General features: G+C 51.5%; 2 protein-coding genes across 2 annotated transcripts in view; both read left to right on the top strand.

Moving 5' to 3' along the window:
- Positions 1-1,752: 1,752 nt before the first annotated feature.
- On the top strand, positions 1,753-7,588 carry VOLCADRAFT_91750 (uncharacterized protein; the record flags this gene model as incomplete). The annotated part of the gene is made up of 12 exons (XM_002951212.1): positions 1,753-1,758; positions 2,185-2,307; positions 2,508-2,725; positions 2,829-2,941; positions 3,249-3,313; positions 3,604-3,731; positions 4,190-4,261; positions 4,912-5,137; positions 5,206-5,298; positions 5,715-5,741; positions 6,732-6,845; positions 7,496-7,588. The coding sequence occupies 12 exons, from the start codon at positions 1,753-1,755 to the stop codon at positions 7,586-7,588; spliced, it is 1,278 nt and encodes a 425-aa protein (XP_002951258.1).
- A 2,093-nt stretch (positions 7,589-9,681) lies between these two features.
- The window catches only part of VOLCADRAFT_81406 (uncharacterized protein), a gene marked incomplete at its 3' end in the record, with an annotated part of 19,761 nt that continues 13,919 nt past the window's right edge, over positions 9,682-15,523 (top strand). The window contains exons 1-10 of the mRNA XM_002951211.1: positions 9,682-9,883; positions 10,068-10,238; positions 11,343-11,361; positions 11,984-12,025; positions 12,439-12,495; positions 13,075-13,128; positions 13,428-13,553; positions 13,746-13,823; positions 14,317-14,394; positions 14,769-14,822. Of these exons, the coding sequence (XP_002951257.1) occupies positions 9,843-9,883; positions 10,068-10,238; positions 11,343-11,361; positions 11,984-12,025; positions 12,439-12,495; positions 13,075-13,128; positions 13,428-13,553; positions 13,746-13,823; positions 14,317-14,394; positions 14,769-14,822 (720 nt within the window). The 5' untranslated portion in view covers positions 9,682-9,842. The remainder of the gene's footprint in view (positions 9,884-10,067; positions 10,239-11,342; positions 11,362-11,983; positions 12,026-12,438; positions 12,496-13,074; positions 13,129-13,427; positions 13,554-13,745; positions 13,824-14,316; positions 14,395-14,768; positions 14,823-15,523) is intronic.

Below are 15,523 nucleotides of genomic sequence, written 5' to 3'. Positions count from 1 at the left end.
CCATGCACATGTCACCGCCGCCGCCAGGTGGGGTTGTCGTACATTTTTTTCCGACACCGGCCTTGGGAGTACGAAGCTTGTGCTTGCTTGCTTTGGTGTATCTGCCATACTGCGAACTGACTGCTGGGTTGGCGGCCTTGTCGTCTGATGGATTAGGTGCGATCTTAAGTGGTGTATGTTGTATACCATCTGTACTACTGCACAGGTATGCCAAGTCGGCATCGCCCGCGCGGCGGCGCCCTGTGCCGGCACAGCCGCAGGTGCTCACAACTACAACACCACTGCAGCAGCGGCCAGGCACGCCCCTACTGCGTTCCTACGTTGCTGGCGCCCCCGGGTCGCCGACACGGGTCGCCGCTAGCGCCGCCTCCGCTGCCGCCGCCGTCGGCAGCGCCGCCAGAACAGTGACGCCTAGGATCGGCAGCGGCAAGAGTTCCGGTTCTGCTGGCACCGCTGGCCGTGGCTGCAGCGTCCCCGCCACCGCTACCGTTCCTGCTGCTGTTGTGGCGGCACCAGCAGCTAATTGTGTTCTTGTTCCTGCAGCTGCTGTTGCTGCTGCTGCTACTGCTGCCGCTACTGGTACCGCTAGTGCCGCCACCAACGAGTCCCGCACTGAGGCAGTAACGAGGTCGAGTACTGAGGCAGTGGCTGTGTGCGCCACCGTCATCTCAACCGGCAGCACGGGCATCGGCACCAATGCCGCTGATGGAGCCGGTAGCGGAACAGCTGATATCGCAGCCGACGGCGCAGTCAGTTCATTAGGATGTGAAGCATCTGCTGGTTCGTCCCTGGCCGAAGAAGGCCCGGGTTTTGCCGATGGCGTCGATGCAATCTGCCGTACAGATGGGCCGACGTTGGCCAGCCAACCGTCACGGCGAGGTCACGGCGGACGGAGTTTTGGTGCTCGGCCGCCTCGGCGGTCTTCGGACCCTGGGGGTGGCGCAGCCGCCTTGGCGGCGGCGGTGGCGGCGGCAGCAGCGCGCGGCGGCAGAGGTAGCACCCGCGAGCAGGCGCGGAATTTGCGACAAATGGTTAAAGAGGAGGAAAGGAGCGGTGCGGGGACGGAAGAGACCGTAGCTGCGTCGCGTTGTGACGATGACGATGATGACGATGAGGAAAGCGAAAGCGAGGACAGGGATTACTTGAGTGATGAGGGCGACTGCCAGGACAACTAGGCAGATTTTCCAAATTGTTCAATATGCAGAGGTAGAGCTGGAAGCGGACATATATTTCTTTAGCCGCTGTAATGTCAAGAGAATTGAAGGCGGGAAGGTTGTCTTTTGACCTGCGCGCGCTAACTTTCGTCACAAATGTTTCGACATTTTGGGAGGTTTGTGACGGTGAAGGATAACTGTCCCGCAACGCCTTAGCTAGAGGGGCCCCAGGGGCTTGGGGAAGGATGGGCAAGGGACGGTCAATGCCTGTCAGGGCGCTTGTAGCGACACGCTTTTCATGCGGAAGGAGCTCCTAGGCACTTAGCTCTTTGCAGTTCTGCTTGCATTTGCATTGACAGCATCGCGACGGCTTTTTAACCGTCTTTTTTGTACGGCATCCTGGTTTTTGATTTATCGGAGACTGCTCTCTGCAGCTTTATCGCTATCTAAAGCCACGTACTTGTAAAGTGGAATCTGCTACCCTGCCACAATAGAGCACAGACTCCTGCGAAAACAACTCGCTAGCAGCGCTCTTATTTTATTAATCAATGCACAAATCCCACATAATCTACAGATCACGTAAAAGAAAAGTTAATACATGCAAGTTAGTTAAGATATTGGCTTTGATTTTCTGCCTCACCACAGCTACAGCAATACCTCAAGCAGGGGGCCAGTTGAATGATGTCCAACTGGTACAGCGATGCTATAACTCGTTGTATAATGCAACTCCCACAACGTTTGGGTCATTCATGTCCAGCATGCCCGTCAGGTGAATGGCTGCTTTTTGCACATTTAGTTTTGTCGCGGCAGCCAAACGTTAAGACTTTCCCTAATGGACCTCAGCCTCAACATATCTCACGTATGGAGTTCTTCGAGGAGCTTGAAGTTTCCTCTGACGGTCTTCAGTACGGCCACCATGGATCGCTTACACCACCTGGAGTCCCTCGTAAGGCAATTCCTTTTCTTTGCTCTGCACCCATTCCAAGGCGCCGATGATGTGAGGCATGCCTTGTTCCTATCCCGCGCGCAGTGTCGAATGCTTCCTGGAAGCTCGGTTTCTGCAGCGGTTTACTTACCACTGGTGCAGGCCCAGGGCACCTTCCTCTTTCAGCGCAACACGGAAGTGATTCAAGAGACGCAATCTAAGCTGCAGGTAAGAGAAGGGCCAGTAAAAAGGGATTGCGAGCGACGCTTGCCTATCGAACGCTTTGGCGTCCCTACAAGGAGTTATCTTGCAGTATGACACGAAGTACGGCTCTGTGCCTGACCTTACGAAACCCAAATCACCCCTTCCTCTGCACCACCCAACGATGCGTTACTCCAAAGCACCACTGCTCTGACTCCGACGTGTAGGAGCTATTTGAGCGTATAGAGGCCCTGCCCGACGCATGCAGTCTTCGTCTTCTATTGCTGACGGAGTTTACTGCGGACCGGGCGCTGGGTGCTCTGGTACCCATAAACGCCCTCCGAAACGCCGCTCTGCTTGCGATTCGAACCCCGCTGGCTGCCATGATTGACGTGGACCTCGCCGTGAGCGACTCGCTTCGGCGCGTCCTCGCGCAGCCTGACAGGTGAGCTGCAATTTGTGTTGCAGCAAAGTCCTCTTTTGAGGCCTGTGATCCGAGTGCTCGCTCCTGCCCTGCCCTGCCCTGCCCTTCGCTATCCCTCTTATAGACTAGAAGCAATACAGCAGGCATCGACCGTGTTCTGGGTACTACCCACCTGGGAAGCAGAGGGCCACTTGAAACCGGAGGATGCGCAGAACACTGTTCTGTCGGCGATTAAAGGTGCGTGAGTCCGTATGTCCGTGTGTCTTTCAGGTTTGTTTGTCTGTCGGTCGTCTGTCGGTCAATCGGTCCTGATCCCTCTGATGTCAAGTTGACTGGCAAGGGCGCGGATTGGGGTCATGGCGCCCAACCGTGCTGATTTCCCCTCTTCCCCGGTCCCCGTGGCTTGTTGCAAAACCCGGCTTGCTCTCACCTGGCTGGAGGTAAGCGGTATAACACGCCATGTATACGCGTATGGCTCTACGGCCCGATCCCATCTGAGCCCGCATGCCTCCACCTTTTCCCCTGCGCAACCCCTGCCCCCCAGGGCCTCCCCTCGTCAGCGTCCTCTTTGTCCTGGTGTTGGATGTCGTCGTAATAGTAGTGGTCCACGTGAGTGTCTGTTCTCCCAGTCCTCCACAATTTCGGCTTTACAAGTCACTAGGCAGTTTACCCTTATCCAGGTTTTCCTTACATCCTCATTATCATCATTATCATCATCATCATCATTATCATCATCATCGTCATCATCATTTAACGGTATCATTAGCATCAGCATTGTGACATTGTTATCATTAACAGCAACATCATGTAAACCCTCCGCCTCCGGGTCCTCCTCCATCTCGATGGCCGGCTGGTGAATCGGCCTTCGGTGACTTGGACATGGGCACCGGAACTGCCAGGCGACAAGAAGCGGCTGCAGATGTTGTGGCAAACCCGGCACCTACGTACGTTTTCAGAAGACATCTTTCCTCAGGGTCACAATGCAACAGATTATCGACGGTATGTATCGTAATGCTGTAACTGACAGGTGCAGGGTTCGAAGGGGGGACCTGTCAGGGTAGGAAGTTGACGAGTTGCTTTGCCTCGCTGGGTGGCGAGTTTCGTGGTGATGGGGATCGATGTTGGTGTTGTGTTGGATGTAAGGCTAATCAGATTGTTGAGAATTGCCGGCGTGTCAGTTTTGACAGGCCATAAGTCTGACCCAGTATAGCGGTTGCGAATCGGTTGATCGTTATTTCTTTGTTGGTTGTTACTTGAGTCGAGGATGGGAGCTTTGTTGCGCATGATGCGGTGGTGTGGACGAGCACGTTGACAGTTTGCCGTTTTGTTGGTGGTTTCCTTTCATGCTCGGGATTGATCTGAGAGGCTAAAAGAAAGAAGGGATAATGTTACCTGGGGTTCCCTGTGCACATTCCATGTCAATTCTTGGATTTGGATTTTTTTTAAAAGTGTGGATGCTGTTTGGGATGTGATTGATGCCTGTAGGTGGTTGAGTACCGACCAGCCGTACACCATACGCTACGGACGTGGTTACGAGCCGTGGGGTGTCACCTCCAGGTGGGGTGCAGGGCGGGTGCACGTCGCAGCTGCTTAAGGTGCCACCACCGCCGCCACAACCACCAACAACACCCCATCAACACCACCACCACCAACAACAACAACAACAACAATACCACCACCACCAACAACAACAACAATACCACCACCACCACCACCACCAACAACAACAATACCAGACGGACGTAGAGCCGCGCGCCCGTCCCTGCGCTGTGTTTCGGCCCGGTCAGGGCCCCCGGTGCTCTCGTCATTTTTCGGGCGAGCCGCCCACAGTGTAACACCCCACCACCAACAACAACACCAGCAATACGAGAGAACTACCAGATACTGCTGGTGGCAGCGCATGTGCCTCTTAAGAGTGCGCACCGGGGGAAGGCCTTGTGCAAAAAAAAGGGCATGAAAAATCCCAACAGTTTGGGGGTGTGGCGTCGGGGTCTGAGCTGGACTGAGCGGACTCGGAACCGCCAGCAGGCCTATCCGCCAATCCGGGCAATCCTTGACGGGGACCCTCACTCGTCTCCGTACTTGGATAAAGCTTTATGTTTAGGAAGCAGCTTCTAGTAGTTTCTGCTATCCTAGAGTAAACCTTTTTTTAAATAAACGGAAAAAAGTGTTTTTTAACTTGATCACACGGAATGGACACATCGCAGGAAGCAGTACACGTGGATGCCGTACGACGTTCGGTTTCGGGGCTGTTTTCGCGACAAGGTGACGCAAGTGGCCTCTCTGGCCTACATAAACACGAGCTTTGCTGCTTTGCCTGACGCCTGGCTGGTACACCAGCCACACCAGCTCTCCGCTGCGGCTTCCATCGCCGTGGGTCGCTTGCACGGGGGACCCTTAGCGGCAGGGAAAAGGATCCAGGCGCTGCAGCAGGTACGGACGCTTTGCAATTTGGGGTGTTTACAAACAAACGTTGTAAAGCACATGTAATGTGCCTGAAGGGTACGACGTATGAATATGTGCCGTTTACACGAAAATGCGTTTTTTGCGTGCCGTATATGGACGAGTACACGTTTCCGCATAAAAGGGTGTCGGTGAGTGATTATTCACGTGTCAACGTGTGGCAATTATTTGTCGTAAGGTGATGTGATGTTTGTGTGTGAGTGAAGGTGTGTTTGGGCCAGTTTGGGTTGCACCCGTGTCGCCGTACTGTACGTCGGGTGGTGTGGAGTTTGCAGTGGTGTTGGCTCTGAGCGTGTGTGTTCTGGCTTGCATAGTGCGATTTTGCAAGTCGTTGATTGCCCGCAGATGCCGTGATGATGCCGTCATCACGTAGTACCGTACTATTCCTGTCGTGTGATAATATGGCGTACATGGTACGGCTGATGCGATGTTGCAGCGGGAATTTGAACAGGCCGCCTATCGGTGCCCTCCGCACAACCCAAACGCTCTCACAGTATGCCAAGTCGAATGATGCCATCCATGATTATGTATGTATGTATGTGCACAGTGGCTTCGGGTTCAAGCGCTGCATAAGGTGCGCGAGGCTGAGGGCCCGGCCTCCTCCTCCTCCTCCTCCCCTGCCGCCGCCGCCGCGTCCGGGTTGGTTGTTTTCTGAGGGCCCCCGCGGACGGCTCCGGCGCCACCCTGCATGTTCGCGGATGGTTTTCAGGCTGGCGTGTCCAGTTGTGCTGTTAGTGCCGATGCGGCTGGGGGAGATGGCGACTAGGGGCGCTGCAACGGGGCCTTAGGGCGGGCGACGGGGAAGGGCAGGGCTGGGGGACGGGGGAAGAAACGTCGTTAGCGGGCTTCTGGTTGTGTGTGCCTTGTTCGCATGGTGACCTTTTTTGCGTGGTGACCTCATATATTCCACTGCATGTCTCTCTCTGCATGGCTGTACGGCAATCCGTCGTTGTTAGACTGCTAGCTCTCTGGCGTTGCTGGATTTGTCTTGGCGCGTATTATACGTGATGTAATAATGGAACCAGCTGTGTTTTTTTCTTACTCTTTTACTCTTCGCCACTCGCATCGGCTTCCTATCCCAGATCGCCCACGTCCCCCGGTGTGTATTTCGTATGGACTCTTTTGCCTCGTTCCAACCTTTCCCCCCCTCCCCTTTTGTCTCGGGTGTTCGTGTCTCTCTTAAAACGCCCGCGCCCGCTCCCCTAACGGCGATGCCTTGCCCCTTTACGGCCCCCTCCATCTTCTTCATCCCTCATTCCCCAGTTCCCAACCGTAACTGTAACCGTAACTGTAACCGTAACGGACGTAACGGACTCCAATTGGTTTACGGATAGCAGTCCCCGACGCGTCGTGTCGGGTTTCTGGGCCTGTGACACGGTTTTGTGGCACGGTTTTGTAACAACCCCCGTCGCTGCCGCATTTGTCCACCTGCCAATTTGCCCTCTCCTGTGTTTCCCCCTCTCCTGTACACTCTTTCCTTGGCAGCAGCTTCACTCATTCGTGATTCTCTTTTCCCCCCCCCGCCTGCCCATTCGGCTCCCTCGGCCCTGGTCTGATGCGGCAGGTGGTATTTTACCGGGGCATCAACACCACCAAGTTCATGCTGCATAAGGCCCATTCCCTGGTCACGAGTGACGAGGCGCTGGGGGCGATGGCGGCTGGGCGCTACGAGCCCGTAGTGGGTGCGCAGTTCCGCAAGTGCCGTGAGAGCTTGCCCTGGTTTTGGGAGGACAGACAGCCTGGTCGGGTAGTATATTGAAGGTGCCGGCGGCAGGGGCAAGCCTGGGTCAGGCGGCTAGGTGAGCGCAGAGGAGCGGCGTGCGTCAAGTCTCGGAATGCACCTGCCGGGTTTGGGGTATGGTATGGTGGTAGCAGCGGCAGGCTGCGGGGAGCAGTAGCAGGCCAGCAGGACCAGGACCAGCAGCAGGAGCAGGAGCAATCGGCGCAGGAGCAACAGCAGCAACAACTGCAGCAGCAACAACAGCAGCAACAACAGCAGCGTGAATGGCAGATGCCGCTCAGTCGCAGTGCTGAACTAGGAGCAGAAGCATTGAAGAGGCAGAGCAACAGCAGCCGCAGCAGGACTCCCTGTCAATCGTTTTTTCTTGCACTTTTTGCACTTTTGAAACAAAAGAGGATCCGCCCTTCAAGAAAGGCTTAGGTATCCTAACCGCCAGCTGCTGGTAACATCATTGGGGCATCAGGTCATATAGTGGGAGCTTTTAGGCGGGGCACTACGACGGTGGCAGAGCTTTCATAATGTCGGGATCGGGATTCGTACTGGTGACGTCGACTGCGCCCTCGAAGTGACGCTCATGTCACCCGCAGGCGGCGTTCAACAACAACCAGCAAATTTGGCAAAATAATTCCACGGTGATCTTCATCCATATGATGCAAGCGATTCGGACTCAAGCTAATTAGCGGGGCATTAGCATTACTATTAGAAATAATGTCTTGACCGTAAGCAAAGGTTTTGAGTGCAGCAGCCGTTAAAAAGTTGGGTTTTTCATGACGGATATGAGGCCAAAACAGGACTGCTGGCCTGCCTTGGTGCCAAGATATTTCCTCAAGAATTTTAAAAGGTTGGAATGTTTGCGTTGAAGAATACCTGTTTGGTGACTGTTCGTTTGTGGTTTAGGAACGGCAGGAACAGCACCCCGCTGTGTGGGGTTGCTGATGCTGTCCCTGCTGTATACGACTGGTGTGTGCTGACCTGCCTTCCCGTGTTCGTATGCTTTTTTAACACGGAGGAGCCATGCGTAAGATTGTGTGTGAGTGTGTGTGCGTTCTTTTACATATGTGTATATTGCGTATTGGTGTATGCATGTCTGTCGTTGAGGATGAGAGGGAAATGTGTTTTAGTGTAAATGAGTTCTGTTATACCGTGGTCCGAAGGGGGCTCACTGGCTCATAAACCTCCCCCGACACCAGCTTTTGGGCTGAAGTTGAACCTAGCAAACCTGGGGGGTATGTACGTATTACGTATGTGTGCGCGTATGTATGTGTGTGCAGCATCACCATGGATTCCCTCTCAGCACAGTGCGCAGTGGAACTGTCCTGAAGTTGGGGTTGCAGTGTACGGGAGGAGGAGGAGGAAGTGGCGGGTGTCAACAGGAGGGTGCGCCATATGTGTGTGTGTGTGCGCGCGAGACGCGGGGGCATTGGTTGGTCCAGCTGGTCCACAAAGAGCTAATACGTACTGCTGCGCATTCATATCCGTACTACTGTGTTTTTTTCCGCAGTAAAACTCTTCAGTCGGTCACATTTCTAGGGTTCTTTCCTGAGGTAGTGGATGAAGCTTGTCCCGGGCAAGGAGGACGAGCTGGCCCGCAGCCTGAAGCGCGCGGGTTCAATACGATTTGTGTGCTGGGGGTGCGTGTGTGTGTGCTTGCATGGGACGTGGATTACTTTGGGAGAGGGTGCATGCATGGCTGGGGAGGGGGAGAGATAATGTACGAGACTGGAACTATGCTGCCCTCGGATGATGTCCTTTTGTCTGTTGTCTGTCTGTGAGAAACGGTTGAATGTCTCCAGTGCTATTTTGGTACTATTATGCCAGGCAGGTGCATCTTATACTCGCATGTGGTGTATACCATACATCAACAAGACTGCCAAGCCAACCTTATATCATTATATACGTATGTGACATAAAGTTTATTTGCCGTTTGATGTCCACTGCCAACCCAGTTTGAAGTCCGCACAATGCAATCCTGGTGGGCCTGATGTTCTCTCTCTCTCTTCTTCTTGTTAGCCAACCCTAGCATGTTACTGGTGTTTGGAAGTTAGAGGCTGTTGTGTTGGATTTGCGAGATGCGCGCTGGGGAAGAAGGTGGTTGGTCCGCTCCAGGGAGGCTTCATGTCTCAGCCGGGTGGCCCGGCATCTGTGCTTTAATGAACCTCATGAAGTTCGTTGCGCAGTGGATGAAAGGAATCGAATTGTAGATGTTTGCTGTAGGATTTAGGTGGCAGCAGGTCAATCAGCAGGAGGATCAACCTCCGTTACTATTCAGGAAGCCGCCGTCCCAGAAGCGTGTCTTAAGTTTGATCCATAGGTCTAGCTGGCCTAAAGTTGGCGTATTTGTAAATATGATAGACGTGCTGCGTCCGTGCGTCAGCTAAGTCATTATCGATTTTCCTCAATCGACTGCCTCTTGGCAGCTGCTGAAGCTCTTGGCCTCGCTCGTCCAAGCTAAGTCCTTCAAACGCGCAACAAAAACAGCCAAATAATTTATACTGGAAATATTTTTTATTGTACCTCACGACAATATAACATACTGGCTTGCCGAGTTAGAACCAGGCAGTTGGCAGCAGGGCATTCCGAAACGTTGAATGCATGGACTCCTCGCTGCCTCCTCAATAATAAATGAAAAAATTTAATGCTACCCTGGCTTACAGATCGATCGCACTGTCTTTTCGGCTGTTTTTATGTATGTATGTGGGCCAATGCGAGCAGGTCGTAGGAAGCCCTGCTGTCGTTAATAAGGCCCATGCAGCAGAGAGAAAATAAACTGCCAAGATATCACAAACCTCCTGCAATGCCAAGCGACTGATATTTGCGAACGCGTTATAGGTCTTGTATATTTCGGAGCTGAATTCATAAGGTTAACGCGTGCAGCTGCTTGCTGCTAGCTCGCGCGGACTGCCACGCAAGCAGGGAGAGAAACAAGATTCCAAGATGCCTTCGGAGGGCTGCTGTGACTGCTTATCGTGCTTATGGTACGCGCAAAACATGATTTGCATGCGGTCTTACCAAGTGCGAGTCATGAGAGCGGGCGAGACGACGGCTATTAATTATTAACAAGCAATGCGACGAATCGATGAAGTGCGGAAGCAAATTAGCTTTCAACTGCCGCTGAACTTACCGTAGTTTGCGTGCTAAAGCTTGTTTTTTTTCTTGCAGCTGCTGCTGCAGCTGCTGCGTGACATGTCCGGAACAAGAAACAGTGGCAGTAGTGGAAAAGTGCGGAAGGTTCAGCCATATCGCCCTACCTGGCTGCAACTTTGTAAACTGCTTCTGCGGCGTCCGAGTCGCCGGAACTATGAGTCTCCGTGTCCAGCAGCTCGACGTTAAGTAAGCAAATAGGCATGTGTGTATGAAATTATTACTTGCTCTCTCATTATTATAATATAATGCATGTACGCGGTTGCATGAACCGTGCGCATTATTAGTCGGTTATAAACTTGGAATATATATATGCGCGCGAACAAAGCTCCGTTGTTGTATATTACCGCCGATTAGCGATGCGAGTTCCTTCAACCAGCTGGTCGTCGTCCAGCCATGTGGTGTGTATGTGTGGTTTTGCTACACAGTGAATCCATGCCTTTACACTGCATATGATAGTTATGTCACCAGACCAGTAATTTCAGCAGATGCATACATGTGGTATAGGATTGATTAGTGAATTGTATATTTATATGCATCATATATATAATATTATAAATAACACTAGTAGTACTACTGCCTTATACAGTTTAAGGTCATGGGTTCGAATACTGGGGAAACCCCCAACGTTGTAGGGAGCATGAGATTATGGCTAGTTGCTGAGATGTGGAATTGAGGTCACAGTTGATGGATCGAGATTCGCACGCTGGATTGGTGGCGATTGCTGAACCCTCTGCCTCTGCGGATGTTCGGGTGAATGGATGAGGAGTGATCTTAGTAGGCCGCATCATGGTGGATGGGGCTGTATGGTATGATAAATCGTAGAATTGACAATGTGTTCAAATGGCCCAGAAGCCTCCCACTCTGTAACAATTCAATTCACTATAATATATATACAATATACAATTTACACAACAGGCGTACGGCATATATATGTGTGTGCCTTGTTATGACTTATTAACCCCCCTGCTACCTTACAGACATACACACGTACACACATACGCACCCATCCATTCCCCTGCAGCTGCCAGGGATATGCAGCCAGGGACATAGAGAAGCTTGCTAGGAGGAGGAAATCTTCGATAATAAGATATGTAATGCATTAATGTAACGGGTACCATATTAAGAAAATCCGTGTTAAACATATCAATCGCGCCTGTTGTGCATATTTACTCGTAACGGAATTATAATTCATTCCGGCGGAATTCCCGGAAACCCAGTACACTAGTGCCTGCGACTCCCTCGCCGATCCCTTAAGAAAGCTTCCTTCATTTTTCGCATGCATGTATGCAGGTGTGAGACAAAGACTCAAGTAAGAAATACAGTGGTTTGCGATTTGGCATGCATATGCCTTGTCTTGTATAGAATAACAACTGAGCAGCTGCTGCTAAGCCAGGCTGGCCACGTGTAGTAGCTGGCCCCGCTGAAAAGGGCTCTCGAGATGCTGGTGAAGCGCTTCGCGCGTATTTTGTAGTTGTTCAAGCTGCCGTACTGTGAACCAGCTACTACACTGGCTGAAGCCACTTACGGCTTTTCCAGCGCCAGCCAGGACGCGCGCATTAGCTAGACGGATAGGCGGCTGCACCGCCGCCGCAATTGCAAGACGGGGTGGACAGCACGACGTCATCTGCTGTAGAGAAGAACTGGCATCCAGTAGTAGCATCGTACATTCACCCCTATTCACGCATGCTGACGTACAGCAGCAGGCATCTGTTTACCCCGAGGCCTGCTGCGCGACTGCTATCCTTTGGTTTGCATGCCTGCCAGCAGTTTGCTGCTGCGCGACTTTACGCCATTGCATTGGTCAGAATGGCCTGTTCTGCAAGTAGACCTATCCCTGCATGCAGGCATGCAGGGATTGCACGCATCGCCCTAAATACATACATACATACGCACACACGCATACCAACGGGATAATGATGTGACGCACGCAGGACAACGTCTTCCTGGTTGTCGTCATAAGTGTGCAGTACCAGGTGAGTGAGTGACAGAGTGAATGAGAGAGTGAGTGAGCGGGCGGTTTAGCCAGTATACATATATAGTTGGGTGATCATGAACACTGCATGCTATGTGTCATGACGTGTTCTGTATTAGTAATGATATGATATGATTCTGCAGCCAAAAGGAAATGGATGTGCGTCCTGGTAAGTGCTCCGTCTGCCACAGGGTCACCAGCAGCAAGCACCCTAGCTAGGAATTCATCCATCCATCCATCCGCAGCGCGGGCAAGGCAGGTATCGAACACGAACACACGAACACACCAGCTGGCCGTATGTATGTACGTCTGTCCTACATGCCCGAAATATGCGTGCAGGGGGCTCGTTATCCATACATTCGTGCGTCTAGTGATATGCACCAGTCATATGTGTGTATGTACGTATGTATGTAGGTTCGTAAGGACTCCATGTTCGACGCCTACTACAAGCTCACGAATCCACGGCAGCAGGTACGTAATACATACGTACATATATGCGAATGAACTTACGTACGTACGTGTGCACGCCGTGCGTGCCTTGCTTACTTCTTGTGGTACGTAGCTATTGAAGTAAGAAACGTTCTATGCTGGATTGATGGGATGCTGCCGGTCCCCGTACACACACCATGTATGTATGTATGTATGTTGTTACAGGGTGGTATAGCTTCACCAGCGTCCCCCTTACCCGAGGCAGTTCCCTGCTCTCCCCTGCGAGAGGGGCACCCTAATCCATTCACCCCATCCGACTTCAGAATGTAATCGTTGGATTCAGCAGCTCACCACTAGCATCCAACCAAATCTAGCGGATCAACGGCACCACAACTTAGTTCCTACTCAGCTCGCAAACTGCTATAATCACGTCCTACACCGTCCATAAGATGGGGTGACACTTTCCATTCCAATACTCCTCGCATACCGAGGGGTCGGCAGGCGGATCTGAACCCGGAACCTCCGGGAGCAGAAGTCAGGCCTTAACTTCTGCCAGCCACCTGCCTTATATGCCTATCTAATGTAATCTAATCTAATATATGTATGTATGCATGTGTGCAGATTTCTGCGTACGTCTTTGACGAAGTTCGCGCCGCCGTGCCGAAACTGACTTTGGTGCGTATACTATTTTTTTCAGAAAGATTAATAAGGGTTATGTTAGCATCTCTTATTGTTTATTAACGGCCGCCGCCGCTGGTTCTGTTCTGCTGGCTGCCCGTATCAACGTTTCATGCAGCTGATGAAACTGCATAATAAAGACATGCTTGCAAGTGATAGTACGTATAGCAATACACATCTATCAAAACGAATGGGTCGGTCCGCATGCATGAACCAGGCCTGCTGCTGTGTCTTGCTGATCACTTATTACTTATTTTTATTACATTACATAACGTATAATGTGTGTATGGTTGCAGGACGACGTTTACGAAATGAAGGAGGAGATCGCCAAGAACATCAAGGACGCCCTGGCCAAGAATATGTCCGAATACGGATACCTGATTATCCACGTGCTCGTGAACGACTTGGAGCCGGCGCACAAGGTTTGTTGCGCGGTTTATCATTTCGTTCTTTCGTTCATTTATTTATTTTCCGTGGCAGCTATTATTAGTTTATTTCGTCCGCCCTTGCACGTCCGTCGCCTTTTGTTCTGCATGTGCACGTACGCTCTTCCATTCTCGCTCTTTCGTCACTCCCAGATAATCCCAAATGGCCATACGTAAACATACATGCAGGTAAAGGACGCCATGAACGAGATCAATGCCGCCCGGCGTCTGCGTGTCGCTGCAGCTGAAAAGGCCGAAGCAAACAAGGTACGACTCGGCGGTTTTATACGGCGTCGCGCGGCGTACGCGTGCGCTGGGCAATCGGATATGTCGAGAACATATATACACACTGGCATTTAGGATCTTTCATTCTTCTGCTGTGAAGTTGGGTCAGGACCTTGATTCCCAAGCGATCGTGTTAATCTTTTTGCTTGCTGTCGCTGCTGTCGCTACTGTGGCGCGTCCTGCCACTCTCCACAAGTTATAACCAAAATTTTGGCTGTATTCGCCAAAAGCCAACAAAGAATTGATCCCTTTTTCTTGCGCATATGCTCCAACTTCCGCGTGTAGATTTGCTGCCGACTCTCCTGATTCGCTTATGTCCTCGGAGACGCGATTGCCGTTTTTTTATATTCAGGAAAAAACTTGCACGACGGCACACGATGGCACGCACCCCCGATCGAGCCATGCCAAAATCATTACTATCCTTTATTCCTTTCCCTTGTGCGTGCGCCTGATGCGCCTAATGCGTCGCGTCCAGCTCGCCATCGTCAAAGCCGCGGAGGCCGAGGCCGAGGCCAAGTACCTGCAAGGGCAGGGTATCGCTAGGCAACGCCAGGTGATGCCGGTGCTGGTGCTGAATCGACACACCACATACAGACAATAATGAGCTATATGCTAAAGGGGCCCCGTACAGACGTACCCCACTGGAAAATACATGCATGTATGTGTATGCGTGCATGTGCTATCCACATAGTATCCACACAGCATATATCATATCAGGCAGCACATGTAGTGTACTGATTTATATGCGCATGTTTTATTTTTACGGTTTACGGGCATGCATGCACGGCATACAAGCACAGACAGACAGACAGACAGACAAGCGCAGACAGACAGACAGACAGACAGACAGACAGACAGACAGACAGACAGATACGCCGCACACACATTCATCGAAGCGCGTGTATGTGCTTCGTTCATTCCTCGCAGGCAATCATCCATGGCCTCCGAGACTCTGTAGCCGACTTCCGGGTGCGTGTGTATGTATGTATGTATGTTGTTACAGGGTGGTTAACTTCGCCAGCGGCCCCCTTTCCCGGGGCAGTCCCTGCTCTCCCCTGCTAGAGGGGCACCCTAATCCGTCACCCCATCCGACTTCAGAATGTATTCGTTGGGTTCGGCAACTCACCACCAGCATCCAACCAAATCTAGCGGATCAACGGCGCATCAACTTAGTTCCTGGTCAGCTCGCAAGTTGATATTATCACGTCCTACACCGTCCATATGATGGGGGGCCACCTCCCATTTCATCACTCCTCAAAAACCCGAGGAGCTGGCAGGCGGATTTGAACCCGGGTCGACTGGATCGATTGGGAGCAGAAGTCAGGCCTTAACTTCTGCCAGCCGCCTGCCTATGTATGTATGTATGTATGTATGTATGTATGTATGTATGTATGTATGTATGTATGTATGTATGTATGTATGTATGTATGTATGTATGTATGTATGTATGTATGTATGTATGTATGTATGTATGTATGTATGTATGTATGTATGTATGTATGTATGTATGTATGTATGTATGTATGTATGTATGTATGTATGTATGTATGTATGTATGTATGTATGTATGTATGTATGTATGTATGTATGTATGTATGTATGTATGTATGTATGTATGTATGTATGTATGTATGTATGTATGTATGTATGTATGTATGTATGTATGTATGACGTTGATTACA

The sequence above is a fragment of the Volvox carteri genome, assembly GCF_000143455.1.
Source record: "Volvox carteri f. nagariensis unplaced genomic scaffold VOLCAscaffold_22, whole genome shotgun sequence".
Lineage (NCBI taxonomy): Eukaryota > Viridiplantae > Chlorophyta > Chlorophyceae > Chlamydomonadales > Volvocaceae > Volvox > Volvox carteri.
The sequence above is the reverse complement of the archived record's forward strand: the minus strand, read 5'-3'. Positions and strand labels throughout refer to the sequence as shown.